Genomic DNA, 15,394 nt, shown 5'->3' on the forward strand with positions numbered 1-15,394 from the left:
CATTTTGGAAAAACAGTGGAAGATGCATTTATTTCATTCAACAAAGAAACTGCTGCAACATAGGAATAAACCACTGAGCAGAAACTAACATTCACACTGAGCCGCTGAAACGATGACTGGCACAGTGGAGCAGTAAGGCTTCCGGACGCCTAAAACACACACGCGCCATTTCTCATGGGCATCCAATACTTTCACGCACGCACACACTCATTTACATCTTCTATCTTACACATTTTGGCTGCTTTAACAGCAGCCTTATCACTATCCTTTCCTCTAATGTGTTTAGTCAGAGGCTAGCAATCGAGGGTCACCTTTCCTTTCCGTGTTGCCTTACACGGAGGTGCCTAAGAACTCAACCATTTATCATTATGGTACATCTCTACGCAACCCGACCCCCCAGTAATAATACTGCAAGGCCAGCCGTAGGCCTGGAGAGCGTGGTTCAGGAGGACGTTGAGGTGGAGTCATGCTCTGGCCAGAGGGAGGGCAGGGAGGAGTGGAGCCACCGGCCAAGTTGACGTAATCGCTCACTTGGTGGAGCGTCGGGTGGGCTCAGAAGCGGTGGGGGGTGGTGGTGGGCCACGGCGGTCTAGATCGTCAATGTAAAACATGATAAGTTTCCTGCGTTCCTCTGGGACACACTCCAGAACAAGGTATCGCTTATCGTTCTGAAGGATCTTCTCAACGTCTTTCAGGTGTTGCTCTGATTCCTGAATGAGCTTTCTTGACCTGAGGAAAAGGAAAGAGTGTGACTAAAATTCAGTTTTGAATTTCTCATCCTGGGTTATGGAGTATACGCTGATGAGAGGACATGCATTTTTTTTTTTTAAATGTAGCATTAGTTTGCAACATGAAAAGAACTTTATGACCACAGGAGTGCAAACTGAACAGTTTCCTACAGAAACAGACACAGACCTGTATGTGATGAACTTTGTCTCCTTCAACAGTGTCCTGAAGTCAGCTTTGGCTGTGATATATTTGTCTTTGATGTAGTCTTCAAACTCTCGCTGTCTCTTCTATATGAACCACACAAAGAAAAAAATGCAGGCTGAATGTAGACACTAATATTGTTATATATGAATTTAAAAACGACCCTGAAGAAAGACACATTCAAACTTATTTTAGACCAGTGAAACCATAAAGGTGAGAGGTGAGCCATCTTACCCTGTCGCTGGAAGAGAACTTAATGCAGCGAGGGTCCTCCTTGATAACCTTTTTCACCTCCTTCCATGTTGTTGTCAGAGTGATCTAAAACACAAAACATTGCTTACTTTAATAACAACCATAATCCCTGATTGCCAGCAAGGAAACATAAATCGGCGGTAGGGCTCACTACTACCATGCTGGTTTCATCCAGTAGTTGCCTAAACTGTTCCTTCTTCTTCTTGGCCAGTGCTTCTATGTGTTCATTAAACAGCTTCTCTTTTTCCTCCCTTTCTAGCAGCGATGCAGACTCCCACCGGTGGTCTTTTCTCAGGTTACGACGGGTATCGGACCAGGTTGCATCTGACGACCGAACCTGATTGTGGGAATTTTAAAAAGTAGACTCAGAAGACATAACTTAAGACATCACATCTGCTGACGTGAACATCGCCGCAGCCATCTCACCATGTCGGACATGAGAGCTTTGAAATGCTGGATGGCCTCCTCTCTCTTGTGCTGCTCTCGCTCTCGGTCAATTTCCTTGGTCTGCTCTGATCTGGCTTTCTGCACCTCCCTCTCTCTTTCCCGGAGACTGGCCTCGATGCGAGCCTGCCGTTCCAACTCGCGTTCCTTCTCAACGTCGACATTCTGCGGATGACGAGGTGATGTCAGCGTCATTGTAATTTTTACACAAGAAACAACACCACTCCAAGTGCTTCTACCTTGGCCTGCTTCTCCATGTACTGTTTGTAAAGTTCTTCTCTGAGTGCGGAGCTCTCCACGGCCTTGTACCGTGGATCAGTCTCGAGCTTCTCTTTCACTTTACTCCATCGCTGGCCGCCTTCTACATGCTGATCACTCAAAAGATCAAAGAAGTCTTGCCTAACCTGGTAACACCAAGCAGACATGCTGAGTCAGGAACAGATAAAGAACAATAAAGGTGATAGTACGGTATCGATAGACAACAATACCTTCTCTCCTCTCGTCTTTGAGTCCTCTTTCTCTCTTTTCCTCATAGCAGTAATGAATTCTACAAAAATAGCCTCCCTGTCCTTCATCTTTTCTATTGTCTTAAATCGTGGGTCTCTGCCGAACTTCACAGCAAACTCACTAAACGTAGTTCTGGATGAAACAGCAAATACAAACAATAAGAAACATGAAATATCTTTTAAAAACCTTGCCGTTCTTTATGGTGTGGACGAACCTTGGAGTGAGCTTGGCATCCTCCATCATCCTCCTGAATTCATCTTTGGCCTGCATCAGCTTGTTCTTCTTTTCTTTCCTTTCTTCTTCAGCCCGTGTCTTCACGTACTGATCGAACACCTGAAAGGACATAATCACACAAACAATGAAGGCAGCATATGTTGATATTAATGACTAATGAAAGAAATAAGAGCAGCAGAAAGAAAAACAAGGTATACCTGTTTCCTCTCTTTGGGGTTTAGTAAAAGGTAACGTGGGTCAAAAACAATTTTGTGAAGCTCCTTATCCCAAGTTGAGAATGCAGACACCTGGATGTAAGACAGACAGTTAACTTAACCTTCATGCTGATCTGTTGTCAATTCTACCACTTTACAAACAGGACCAAACTTCTAAATCTGTATTTTAAAACGTCGCCTGAAGAGTTTTAGTTTCTCTGCTTGATGACTGCCTCCACTCTTGTTTAAAATGCCAGTTTTACCTACCAGAAATGTTACATTTTGTGCTTACCCCTCTCTCCAGCAGCATTTCCTTGAACTGGGTCATCCGGGCCTCCAGAGGCACCACGGCTCTTTCTCTGGCAGCTCTGAGCTCTGCCTCCATGGCTGCTTCTTTTTCAGAGTCTGCTTCCTTCACATCTTCCTTCCTATAAAGACATTTTTAATTAAGGACAGAAGAGAGTGTGTAAATAATAAATAATAATAAATAAAACCAATAAGTAAGGATGAATAAGGGATCATTACTAACTTTCTCTTTTTGGCTTTGCTTGGTTCTTCATCTTGATTTTCATCATTATTTATGGTCAGTTCTGGCTCCACCTTATTAAAACCTGTTTACACAGAAGAAAAATGACCCACAAGCCCACTGCAGCATACATTTAAGTGATAGTAGCAGTTGTAATAGCAGTACTAATGCAATCAATATTAGTGACTAGTTTGAATCCAAACAATGAGAACTGTCTTTGTTTATTGTCTTCAGTTATGTGTAAATTGTCCACACCTGTCTTTTTGGTGTCCTCCACTCCTCTCTTGTGCGGAGGCTCCTGAATGTGTTTGTCGACATCCGAGCGACCGATCAGTTCCTCAGGCCGGTCCCACATGGACAGCCTTGTGGTTGGGTTGTAGAAGAAAACGCGATCGTCACCCGTCCATACAACACACCTGACACAGAAGTGTGGAGACACATGGTGATGAGAGGAAAGAACGCAGCACGTTTTGTAGTCATGTGAACTGGAGAGCCGGTTTGGGATGAGCTTTTGTGAGTTTACCATGGTGTTCCAGGGATCGGGTTGGTGGCTATAGGGCGGGCTTTCTGAGCTGCCCTTTCTTCCTCTGTCATCTCTTCCTCTTTAGGTTCCTTAATAACAAACTGTCATGTTCTTGATTAGTATAACATTTACCTGATTATTTTAAAACATTTGGAATTTTCAAATTTGGAATTTGGAATAGCATAAATTTTCAAATTTGAGGCAAAAAATGCTGGAAATACAGCTTTAGACATTCAACCACATAATCCATTTCTTTGCTTACCCCTTTCTCGAGCATGTGTTCAGCTTTGTTCGCCTCATCCTCCATTTCCATTGCTTCTGCCTCCTCCTGGGCCAGACGCTCCCTGATTCTTTGTGCTTCTTTTTCTGAAGTGAGGAAGAAGAAAAAACCCACTACATTTAAACACTCGAGCCCTCTCTATTCCTATTTATTCCTCTATTTATTTTCAAAACCGAAAGGCTGCTAGTTAAATGACTGTTCTCCGGTGAATAAAGTTCACCACATCAAGCCCGGCAAGTCTACCTTTCTCCACCAGGACATGTGGTCTATCCCACGTGGACTCCAGTGTACGGTTGTTGTAGTAGTATGTTTTCCCATCAGCTGTTTTATACTCTGACCACTCGGTGAGCTGTAGAGGTCCGGCCATGGAGGCAGGGGCAGCTGAGAGAGCCAGCTGTGGATGCATCATGGAAACTAAAGGTGGCCCCATACCAGGAAGCATGCCTGTCATCAAAGAGTAAAGAAAGCGATTATTTGCTTTCCCAGTTTCTGTTTGGTTGAATAACAAACTTAATTTCCATTTGAACATCACTTTCAGTCATATTCCCATGTTGAACACTTTTAGTCAAAAATCTAGGAAAAGCTGAGATACAATGAGAAGATCCTGCCACTTTCTGTATAGAATTAGTGACAACAAAAACCACTGACACTTAATGACCGAGTCTGAAGAACAACCAACCAAACACAGGTCACATACACAAACACAGAGCAGTGACCACACACATCCATGCCACAGACACAGACAAGCACATGACCACAACGTGTAGCTCTTTGCTGCTAAATGTGGAGGACACCCCCTGGACAATGGCAGCTAGGACTGATCTCTCCTACCTCCAGAGCCAAACACAAACTCCAGAACAACTGATCATAAAAACAACTTGGTTTGAACTTAGTAAAACAAAGAAGTGCCCCTTTTATTAACCTAAAAGCTGCTAACAACCTCAGTAAGTTGTAAAACGTGTTTATGCTGCCGTCATCCTGTTATGAGTGTAAAGACAAAATTAGGTTAACCTTTGTGTTCTTCTGCTTGTTGGAACCCTATGTTCCCACCATCCACCACCCACTCCACTGTTTAAGGGAACCCAAATAAAAAGGACTTGTGTAGACATTCACTACCATGCCATCTACTGTCGATCTGAGGCGAACGGCTGGGTGTTTACCGTTGGTGCCGGGGCCTGCCTTTACACAGGGTGCACCTACTATCTGCATCATTGCTACACCTGCAAGAACAACGGACAAGCAAGTATCTGATTGAACAAAGCAAGACACCAGACAGCTACCATAATATTTGTGCACCTTCCAACTCAGACAAACAGATCAAACGCTTAAAACGTGCATTGTTAACTTATTCTAAAAGTTTATTAAAGTGTTCTTACAGTAGATGTATATTTAAATTTTATGGAAGCCAAAGGGAACATGGTTAAAAATGTGTTCAGATTGAGCCAATTATTAAAAAAAGGAAACGCAAAAAAAAGTTAAAATCAATAAAACCCTCACTTTAGGACCACGCTAATACCGGTACTTATAAGCAAATCAGCTTCAATGATCTATGTTTTTTTTTTTTTTTTTTTTAAAAAGGGGGGGACTGAGGAGAAAAAATATATAAACAGAAAAATAGAAAAGCAACATATAAAATTTTAAGCAAAACACAAAAGACCTGCAGGACCATTTTGCATTACCATTCACTGTTTAGGAACAGTGCACTTATGACAACTTACGATTTCTAGTTATTACAGCTACCAAAACATTTTTGTAGTTATATTTCCATAAAGCAGTACAATTCAGTTCAATATATGCTAAACCAGCAACAGTATGTATGATCTCATAACGCACGGTATAGCTCGCTTATAAATGACATTAACAAAACTGTAATGTTCACGAGGTTCCAGGGATATTTGTGCTTTTAACCAGCCCCTTTATCATATCCCTCATTTGCAGAACCAAAATGGGCTGCCCTTCGCAGTTTGACTGCTTGACTTGCAGCCAAACATATATAAGTTGAAACCATACTGCTCAATGGAAACACAACTTGTTTGATTCTTACCTGGTAGAGGGATGGGCATGCCTGGTAGCGGCACTCTGAATGGTGGCACCATGACTGGGGGAAACGCAGGCATGGCTGCCGTGGGCTGGGCCACACTGTGAGGCAGGGCTGCAGGTAGCAGAGGCACAGTTTGAACCGCAGTAACGGGGGAAGGTACCGTGGAAACCGTGACTACAGTGACTGGAGACACAGCAACTGTTGAGGTCACTGAGGCAACGGAGTTTAAGTCTGCTACAACTGTCGCTTTTGGAGGGAAAAAAAACATTAGTTAGCCCCTTAAGATAAGGAAGGAAATGACTTCTTGGTCCCAAAAGGCAGATTTACCTGATATAGTCACTGATGGGGGGGGTGTGGCGGTGGTTTCAGGACTGGAGGTTAGTGTGTGGGAAGGAGTTGTTGATGGGGCATGGGTGGGCGAGGCTTCTGGCGTGTTGGCTGTAGTGTTGATACTGTTTGAGCTAGCAGCTACAGTCACTCCCACACTTGTACCAGGCCCACCAGCGCCAGCCCCACCGACAAGAAGGGGGTTAAGTTCAGACTGCTGGATGATTTTCACACCATCTGGTTTGCTCCATGACGACTCTCTAGTCCTGGCATTGTAGTAATATGCCTATGGAAAACATGCAAGTAGAATTAAGATGAGGCTAAATGATCACATACAGTTTTCAATTAGAAATTTCATACTTTGTTGTGAAAACTGAATGCTTTTCTTTATTTTTTAGAAAATATTTCACTGTGGCCAAAGCCGGCCGCCTGGAGGAAATACTGCCACATAACGAACACTTCCTAATGTTAATGCATTTTCTGTGATTTAAAAAAGAAGAAAGGTTGGAAAAAGCATCATTGTAAAGGAATGTTTGGTTTATGTCAATCAATCAATCTTTATTCATATAGCGTCTTTTCAGGGGCAAAAGGTTATAGGAAGCAATATTTTCTGTCAGCCACCTGCTTACCTTTCCTTCCGATGTTTTGTTCTCTACCCAGATCTCCTCTGCAGGGTTGACTGAAGGGTTTCCAGATGCTGTAATTGGGGGCATACCAGGAGGGAAAATCATCCCTGGTGGAGGTGGCAGGTTTCCCATGGGAGGGGGAAGAAAGGGTGGTCTCTGCAACAAACATTAAAGACACAATATTAACTTTTTATGCAACACATTATCTGTGAACATGGTATCAGCAGATTTTATAGACGCATGCAAATGGGGAGCAATTACCTGAAGATGGGGAGGTCCAATGGGCGGTGGCATGCCTCCTGGTGGTGGGATGGGAGGGATGTTGGGGTCGAAGGGTGGACGTGCAAAGGGGGGCCGTGGTGGGGGCCCCCTCATCATCCCAAAAGGTGGCGGCGGTGGCCTAAGGAGAGGAGGTGGGCCTCGTAAGACTGGTGTCTGGGCAGGCGCTTGTGTAGTGGCTGGTGCAGGTGCAGGAGCATGGAAGCGCACAGCCTGCTGCACCATTCTAGCACCAAATTAAAGGGAAGATTGTAAGTGAAACAACATAAATGTGGGGCCCACACGTGTAAGTCAATGGATGGATCTTTATGCAGCTTTAGCGAACCCCTCAATGCAAGCAACCTCATATTTACAATCTATAAAATGCATAAAAATAGCAGAATAATGTAAACAACTAAAGCTAGCTACAAACACCTATTCCTCAGATACAAAAGACAGGGTAAATGTATAATTTTCAGATGGTTCCTTTTAATTTAAGTCTTCATTATTAATATTAAATGAGGAATTTTACATGGATATATTGGTTCAGTATCTGCAGATATTCGTATGTTTAATGAACTCTAATAATCGATCTGAGTAATTATTCTGTAACAAAGTAAGACAACGCAAAGTCTGGCCATTCAAAGACGTGCGAACCAAAAGGTAGCATAGCAACCACATTTATAAACAGACATTTTCAGACAACAGTTGGTTCTTAAACCAAACCCAGTGAGAGGTCAAGAAGGAAGCTCAGTTATGAAAATAACCATCCGTGTTTGATCTGTCTATCTGTGTTTACCGCATGGTTTAAGTTAAGACCACACACCAACCGTTTGCTAGTTAGCTAAAGCTACTAAGCTAGCATGGCTGCATACGCATGCTATTGCCCTTTTTTAATCAAACTGTTTCAAACAGAAGCACCACTCGCCATATTTACATTAAAACTCGTTTTTTTGTATTACATTACACTTTATTTCAGCAGATAACTTATCTGACAGAATTATCTGACCTGTTTTCGCTGAAGCCGAGAGTCTCGCTGTCTGTCTGGTCCGCCATTACAGGAAAATGTATCCCGGTCTTCCTGGAAATGCCCTGAAGTGTTCTCGAGTTTTTCTATTCGCTGATACTTCACGTCAATCATCACCGAGACGCCCTCCGATTGGCTAATAGGTCTGTCATTCATCTTAAGTAAACTTTCATTGGTCCATTTTAGGCAGAATGTAGCGTGACGTGTGGGCGGTGTCTAATTTTTCGTCATCTTCACTGTCATGATGTTGGTGGATGTTTGTATAGTCTGTCTTTCTGTCTGCAAAAATTTCCTCTCGTATTTGAACCGGTTAACAGTATAATAAAAAAAGTTCAATAGTGCCATTCCCTGAAGTAGTTTTATTTATTTAAAGGCGTATTTGTTCTAGGATTAATCATTATTTGATGAAGTTTTTCACTGTGACATGTGGCATGTAACATTTTTATACAGGTGTCATATATGCTCTTGAAATGTTTGTAAAATTGTCTAAAATAGTTTTAAAAAAACCCACTCCATTCTCAGGCCAAAAAAAAGTATTTAATCTGAAGTAATGTGTTCAGAGAAAAATAATGGAAAGTTTGAAATTTAATTTATTGTTGGATGAAGTACAGAAAATATAGTACAACCGAATGAATGCTGAAATGCCGAAAAAGAAAATAAATCATTAAATTATGTCATTAGCTCTCTTGTATTGACATAAACTTACAGGTAAACTAATAAAATATTAAACTAGTGGCTATGGAATCATTCTCAGTGTAACAAAATAAAGATTTGGTCATTTTGGAATTCAGTGTCTTCTAGAATGACAGACAGACACTACTTAGCTGTGTTTGCACCACAACTGAGAAAACTTAAACATGTCACACTCACCCCTTCGCCATGCAAACTTAATTCAAAGACACCCCAAAAACTTTTAGTGTTCTCTGTAATCTACAGAAATGTTAATTAAAACTAGTGAGAAAACATATCATCTCATTTATTCAATGGATGTAGATTTCTCTAATACACTGTGGAAGCAGACGTCCAACCACCCATCAAACATCATGTGAGCCTGAAGGCAAAAATACTTTAGGAATTAAAGGTTAACTGCTAAGATATTCTGAACAGGATTGTGTTGATCAGTTTGTTGCCTTTCACCATGGACAACTGGAAAAACCATTACTGAAATTGCTTGGACCTCTGTATTTATTATGTGGAACAGTTTATGTGAGATATAAATAAATGAGTCACCTCAAAGAAAGGAAATGAGCTGCAGTGCTTTTTAACAACGTGATTATGGTCAGGGGTCAAACACTGTACATGTTTTTCTTACGTGTAGTTTTTCTTCTTTTTTCCTCGTTTATTTTAAACTCTTGTTATGTTTTAAGTAGTTGACAGCTGGGCCTGCCTGTACTGCCCCCTACTGGACAACTACAGCATGGCATCTGCACAGGGCGGGTCGCTCCTTGGCTATAATATACTACTAAAGAAATGTTATTTATTATTACAAATTTAAAATGCAAAACTAAGTCAACTCTGTGAATTGATTGGAAAACATTTAGGATAGATATTCTTTTGTTATAAAAGGGAAATTTATTGTACCATTGACCAACAAAAAAGTGGAAAAGAAAAGAAAAACAGGTTGATCCTTTCCCCAAGGAACATAATGATGACACTTTCCCTGCTCTTGGAGTGTCTTCTGTCCTGGACTCCCACACCTCAAGCATAATTGGATGCTCTCACCTATCTCCAACGGTCGTGGTTACTGGTACCGGTAGAAACAAAAACATGCAGTCCTTCAGTGGTCACACATGCATCGTCACCATTCATCCACGATTCTCTCTATGAAATACTCACACACTTCCACAAGCATACACTCCTTCATTTTCCAAAACTGCCAAAGTTAGCAAAGGCATCTTGTTTAGGTGGAACCATGGCGGGGGCCATGGAGTGCGTTAGACCCATGCCTACTCCTGGCACTCCCATTCCAGCCATACCGCCCATCATTATAGGAGTTGTCGTGCTCATATTCATGCTCATGTTCATTCCTATCACACCTTGGTTTACAGGTATTCCACCCATTCCCACAGTGCCCGTGGTCATTGAAGGGGGCATATTTGCTGTGGGGATACCAGTTGCCACTGATGCAGGCATACTCATCGTCATGGGATTGGCTCCCATCATGGGATTGGCTTGTGGTCTAATGGGTGTCACGTGGGGTGAGGAGCTGAGGTTGAGCCCCCCAAAGTTCTGGGCCAACAAATTAATGGGGGGCACTCCTGCACACAGACATATCGAAAGGTTACTCACTCTTCTTTTCTTCAAGAACCTTCTTTTAGACCAAGAGGCTCGCAGAACAAAGTGACACGACTCAGCAATAAAATGGTACCTTGCTGCTGAATGATATTGTTGAGTGTGGGGGGCGTCTTTGTAGAGTTGAGGCCTGCCGACAAGAAATCCAGACTGATGTTGACGGACGGGTCGGACCAGGTTGCTCCTAAGGATCCTTGACTCCCGACACCAACCTTCTGCTGTTGTCCTGCTGCCTGCTGCGATGTCAGACCTCCCAAGCTCTGTAACAGATAACAAAAGTCATTCATCCAACACCCAGCTATTGACAATAAATCAAAAATTGGGCATTTACTGACAAATGTATGCATTTGTTACTACTTGATGAAAACCAACCTGTTGAGAGCGAGAAAGGGGCACAGTTGGCATGGCGACAGATGCTCCTGGCGCTGCCCCGCCCAGAGAAAAAGTCAAGCTCTGAGAGGCGCTCAAGGTTGCATGTTGGTTGGTTAGCTGATGGTTAACTCCACCCATGAGATCAAAGAGCTCTGCAGAGGGTGAGACAGGGTCTGGGTTCGAGGGTGGGGGTGACTGGGCACCGCCAAAGAGGTCTTTGACCGGCTGGGAGGGACCAGAGTTTGACAAAGCTGAGGGACTGGCTGAAAAGGCATTCCAGTCTCCAAATTCCCCATTTCCATTGGATGATGGAGCAGCTGAAGAGGAGATTTTTAACCTGTCACTGTCTAATGACAGCTTTACACTGAAGTCTGTATTACTGGTATCAACCCCAGTAGCTTACCAGTGGACGTTGGGAGGCTGGCAGAGGCAGCAGGAGAGGAAAAGTCTGCAAAACCACTGATGAGGTCTGAATTTGCACCTGCGTACACACAGCAAAACCACAAGTTGTCCATCGCTACGTCCTTTTTCTATCCTACGTCCGTGTACGACTGTATTTACCTGCCGTGGCGCCTTGCTTGGGTGACGGATCAATCACCAACAGGTCGGCCACCACACTGCTGCTGGAGGGTTGCCTGGCCGATAGCTACGAACAGGAGACATTTGGTGAGTGAACAATCCCTGATATCTGAAGCTTGGAACGGGGTCTGTGTGGGCACCTTCTCCTCTGGGCTCCTGTCCCCGGTGTAGTGAGCAGCAGCTCCCAGGTCCAGGGCCTTGCTGCCGCCGGCTCCGCTGCGTTTTCTCGTGGTGGTAGTGGTGGTTTCTGTTGCCTGTGTTATCTGGATGCTCTTTGTTGTGACCGTTTCTTCTTCATCTTTGAACTCCAGGGTTTCCTGCCGCCCGTTTCTTGATGCACGATCCTCCTCGATGTCACTATGGCAACCGGACAAAAAAAAAAAAAACATATCAGAGGCAGCACTCGCAGTTTTCCGTTTTTGCTAGGCTGTGGTTTATATCCTGTTTTTTTTCTGGCATTTTAGAAGGTATCAACACGTGCTTTTTACCTGATTCTGTCGGGTGAGTCGTCACGCTCCTTCTTTCTGAACTTGTTGAGTGTGTCGTCGATGGTGCTGCCTATCTTGTCGCTGATCTCCCCGAGCTTCTCGCTAAAAGGAAAAGCTCCTCTGCTTTTATCCCAGTCCTCATCCCACTTACACCGATCCAACTCATTGGCTGAGAAGGCAAACATGGATGAGATAGTTTGTCATTACAGGTTAAACATAAATACACTATTTGACTATGATGCCAAACGATACATTTAATATGTATGAAACTATCAAATGCTCACAGTTTTTAATTCCCCCTCCTCCTCCCATGCTGTCAGAGGAGACTCCGATATATTTATCTTTGTTCTTCTTGGCTTTCTTCCTCTCTTCTCGCAGTCTGTCGTCATCCTGAACGAACTCCACCATCTCCTTCACCTTCTGACGTACGTTGATGCCCTGATCTTTGCCGTTTTCATCTGCACGCGTCGAACGGGAAACAGAACTGGCATTATGTTGTGGATGTTACTGGAAAGGGCCGTCTCAATGCCTATCATTAATTATTTTTCTTTTGAACAAAAACTCATGTTTTATTTATTTCTGTTAAAAGCAAAAGGCCCAAAGTGTATTCATAAAGGACAAATCAGAAGCTACAAAGATAAAGGAGAATGCAAAAATAATGAGAGCTCTTCTGAGACTCACCTATGAAGTGGTAGTTTTCTAGAGATCGCAGGTCATAGATGTGCTCTCGGGCACTGGTGACAACTCTTTCCGACCCGTTCCTGATCAGATACGCCAACAGCAGCAGCGCCTGGAAAGAGTTCAAGAAATGTGTAATTACATAAAAGAATTGTGCTCACACTCTAATATCTGTGTGAATAACAAACAGGGACACGTGCTGCACAATGCAGCACAATTTAACACACAGACACAGAAAAAGACCTTGTAGACTCGTCTCCAGTTCTTCTTGTTGTCTTTCAGCATCCTGGTCCACAGCATGTTCATCACCTCAGGGAACTGCTCATACATAAATGTAGATCTAGGCACACCGAGAGCACATGATCAGAAACGTGGCTGGCACGTATAGGAGTAAAGTCATATATTGTCAGAAACATACTTGGCTATTTCCCCCATCAGCTGTCCTGACGGTCCCCAGGGGTCATCATTGGTGGCTTCTCTCACCTTTGATTCGATCTCTGAATAGTTCATCACAACATTGGTGCTGTTGAGACAAGCGCGAGCATTCAATTGGTCAGTCAGATCCCCTGCGCCCATCACACCCAATATGTTTTCAGACAAATAGAATTCCAGGCCAATCTATAATCAATGACAGGCTTCCAACAGCCTCTTCATGCACGATGTATATCCAGCCGTGTGTGTGCACAGCAGTGAACAAACACAGTCCACGCTCCTCTCTGCTTCTGTCTCTGTGTTGCTTTGTTGGTCCTCACTGCTCTTATATCAGCTGACTTGACGGCAATCAAACACAAACCTGTTTATCTCGTCTCCTTATCTAGTCACCTATTAGTGTGACCCTCTGCAGGAGAAGCAAGGCCATGACTGCCAGTTTTGTTACACTAGATCAATACAGTGTTTTCAGCAGCCGGGGGATGCCTGCAGACCAACAAGGCTGTTCATGAGGGTGACATAAATTAAAATCTGAATACCAATTTTTTTTTTTGTCGAATGCTGAGAACAGACTTATAAATCAAAGATATATGATTGGAAGTTGTTGCCTTTGTGTCTGCATTTTTATTACACTTGAAACAACGTCCTCCATCTGGTGTGCATTGTCCAAACAAAAAGACACCTTGCAACACCTTCAGCAACGAGCTGTCCCCCCCCGTCCGGGGACCATGCGGGCTCGGGCCTCGGTCACAGTCCTGGTCGGCCACCGCTTACATCTCAAACAATTCGGCGCCCTAGAATGCGCGCATAGGTTCCCAATTTTTGTTGAAAAGTAAAAGCATGTTGGAGGAAATGGGCACCACCGGGATGGGACAGGGCGTGATTCTGCAGCAGCGCCAACAACAGCCTAGTCGAGCTGGGTTTAGCAATGCTAGCGGATTTAGCTAGCCGAAATAGCAAAAGGTTCTGGACCATAAATCAAATAATATGTGGGATGTGAGGTACTTGTCCTAGTTATTGCAACCGGATGTAGGGGATTAACACCAGACGGCGCGTTCATTAGATGCACGTTTCCGTTTATGCCACAAGGTTAAAGGTTGGCCGGTAGCCAGCTAGTTGTAGCTATCAGCTGAGGGGCTATTGCACTGACGTCACGGCCGTATCCTCTCCACCGTCAGCGGTTAAAACCCGAGGATGCTGCCGGGATTAGCCGCCTAGCTCGCCTAGCTCCTCGGTGTTTAGCGGCTCCACCTGCGCGTCGGTACTCACGCTTTGTCCACCAGCTCTCTGACTTTCCACATATTCAGCATCTCCGCACGCCGCGGGCTCGCCGCCTCGACTCTGCCTCGTCCCCTCTTCCGTACGGCCCAGAAGGCAGAGGTGGGACCGGTTGAGCGACGACCGTTTCCCTGCTCCCCGTTAAGCTCCGCAGGTCGCTGCGGTGAAGGGACCGGCCTCAGTTGCTACGGAAACGCCGTCCTCTGGCGACGTCATGTGACGCGCCCGCTCGTGCTGCTGGAGTCAGCGTGTGATGAGACATTTTGATAACCTACATGTTTATTTACCAAATGCAATACATCTCATAAAGGAAACCTTCGTTTTTTTTGGAGCTGAGAACATGTAAGATGAACAGTTGGTTTAGGGTTAGGCTCTTTTCTTCGTCTTCATCTTGTTTTTGGTCTCTATATTAAGTTTTCTGATGTCAGAACAGGACAAATATTTCGTAGTTTTCAGAGCACTACAGATATCACTGCAATTGGTATGAATGTGGATTATTTAAGGTTTATAACGTAACAGCTCTCACATATCCGAATATAAGGACAAGGACTGTTTCTCTCCTTAACCATCTTTAATTTAGTTTGTGAGGATACTTTCCCTCATTTTAGAGAGAGTGAACATCTGGACCCCTGTTAATTCTGATTTCTTTGTCTTTTGATTTTAGGATAATTCATCATTTCCTGATGCACTGTTTCATTTGCCTATTTCTGATCAAATTAAAAAAACAAAACAACATTCAATTAATTTGAACCCGCTTGAAATGTGTGATTCTCATAGGGGTCACAGTTGTTATCCTGGTTGGTCTTCAGCTATTTGATACACCGTGCATGTGAACACTGAATTCAGGTTCTAAGTCAAAGCATGCATCCATAGTATACTAAATGATAACAAATCACATTGAGACATCAATGAAACTTGCTAAAGTGTGAGAGATTCTGACTTGAATTTTAACAAACGCGGAAGACCGTTGCAGTTATGGTGGCTGCTGCACTTATTCGAATGCTTGAAGATGGTTGAGAAACTGAAGCTTTAAAGTTTTAATCTGGATTTTATCGATTAAAACTTGTGTTTGGATGATCGCTCCGTGGAGAGTGCATGTTACCACTAGA

At 43.6% G+C, this 15,394-nt stretch overlaps 2 protein-coding genes across 9 annotated transcripts; both read right to left on the reverse strand.

Moving 5' to 3' along the window:
- Positions 1-2: 2 nt before the first annotated feature.
- Positions 3-8,253, reverse strand: tcerg1b (transcription elongation regulator 1b (CA150)). 7 transcript variants are annotated; one of them, XM_029848346.1, is made up of 21 exons: positions 8,152-8,253; positions 7,146-7,389; positions 6,888-7,040; positions 6,259-6,544; positions 5,935-6,042; positions 5,051-5,110; positions 4,134-4,334; positions 3,873-3,976; positions 3,611-3,711; positions 3,343-3,503; positions 3,091-3,172; positions 2,854-2,989; positions 2,565-2,654; positions 2,348-2,466; positions 2,115-2,265; positions 1,866-2,030; positions 1,609-1,791; positions 1,334-1,519; positions 1,165-1,248; positions 916-1,016; positions 3-729 (listed from the first exon to the last, which is right to left on the reverse strand). In XM_029848346.1, exons 1-21 carry the CDS (start codon positions 8,196-8,198, stop codon positions 528-530), a joined length of 2,964 nt encoding a protein of 987 aa, XP_029704206.1. In that variant the 5' UTR covers positions 8,199-8,253; the 3' UTR covers positions 3-527. The 7 variants fall into 7 exon arrangements, with proteins under 7 accessions (XP_029704206.1, XP_011609691.1, XP_029704203.1 ...); XM_011611389.2 differs by having other exon boundaries at positions 1,340-1,519; positions 5,935-6,177; XM_029848343.1 differs by having other exon boundaries at positions 5,935-6,177.
- A 485-nt stretch (positions 8,254-8,738) lies between these two features.
- On the reverse strand, positions 8,739-14,481 carry LOC101066277 (clathrin interactor 1-like). Of its 2 annotated transcripts, XM_011611393.2 has the most exons (13): positions 14,277-14,481; positions 12,997-13,101; positions 12,822-12,918; positions 12,582-12,690; positions 12,185-12,358; positions 11,901-12,069; positions 11,553-11,769; positions 11,395-11,479; positions 11,237-11,314; positions 10,834-11,150; positions 10,538-10,721; positions 10,006-10,427; positions 8,739-9,913 (listed from the first exon to the last, which is right to left on the reverse strand). In XM_011611393.2, the coding sequence occupies exons 1-12, from the start codon at positions 14,315-14,317 to the stop codon at positions 10,030-10,032; spliced, it is 1,974 nt and encodes a 657-aa protein (XP_011609695.1). In that variant the 5' UTR covers positions 14,318-14,481; the 3' UTR covers positions 8,739-9,913; positions 10,006-10,029. The 2 variants fall into 2 exon arrangements, with proteins under 2 accessions (XP_011609695.1, XP_029704208.1); XM_029848348.1 differs by having other exon boundaries at positions 8,739-10,427.
- Between the last annotated feature and the right edge of the window lie 913 nt (positions 14,482-15,394).

Source organism: Takifugu rubripes, chromosome 15 (assembly GCF_901000725.2).
Source record: "Takifugu rubripes chromosome 15, fTakRub1.2, whole genome shotgun sequence".
Lineage (NCBI taxonomy): Eukaryota > Metazoa > Chordata > Actinopteri > Tetraodontiformes > Tetraodontidae > Takifugu > Takifugu rubripes.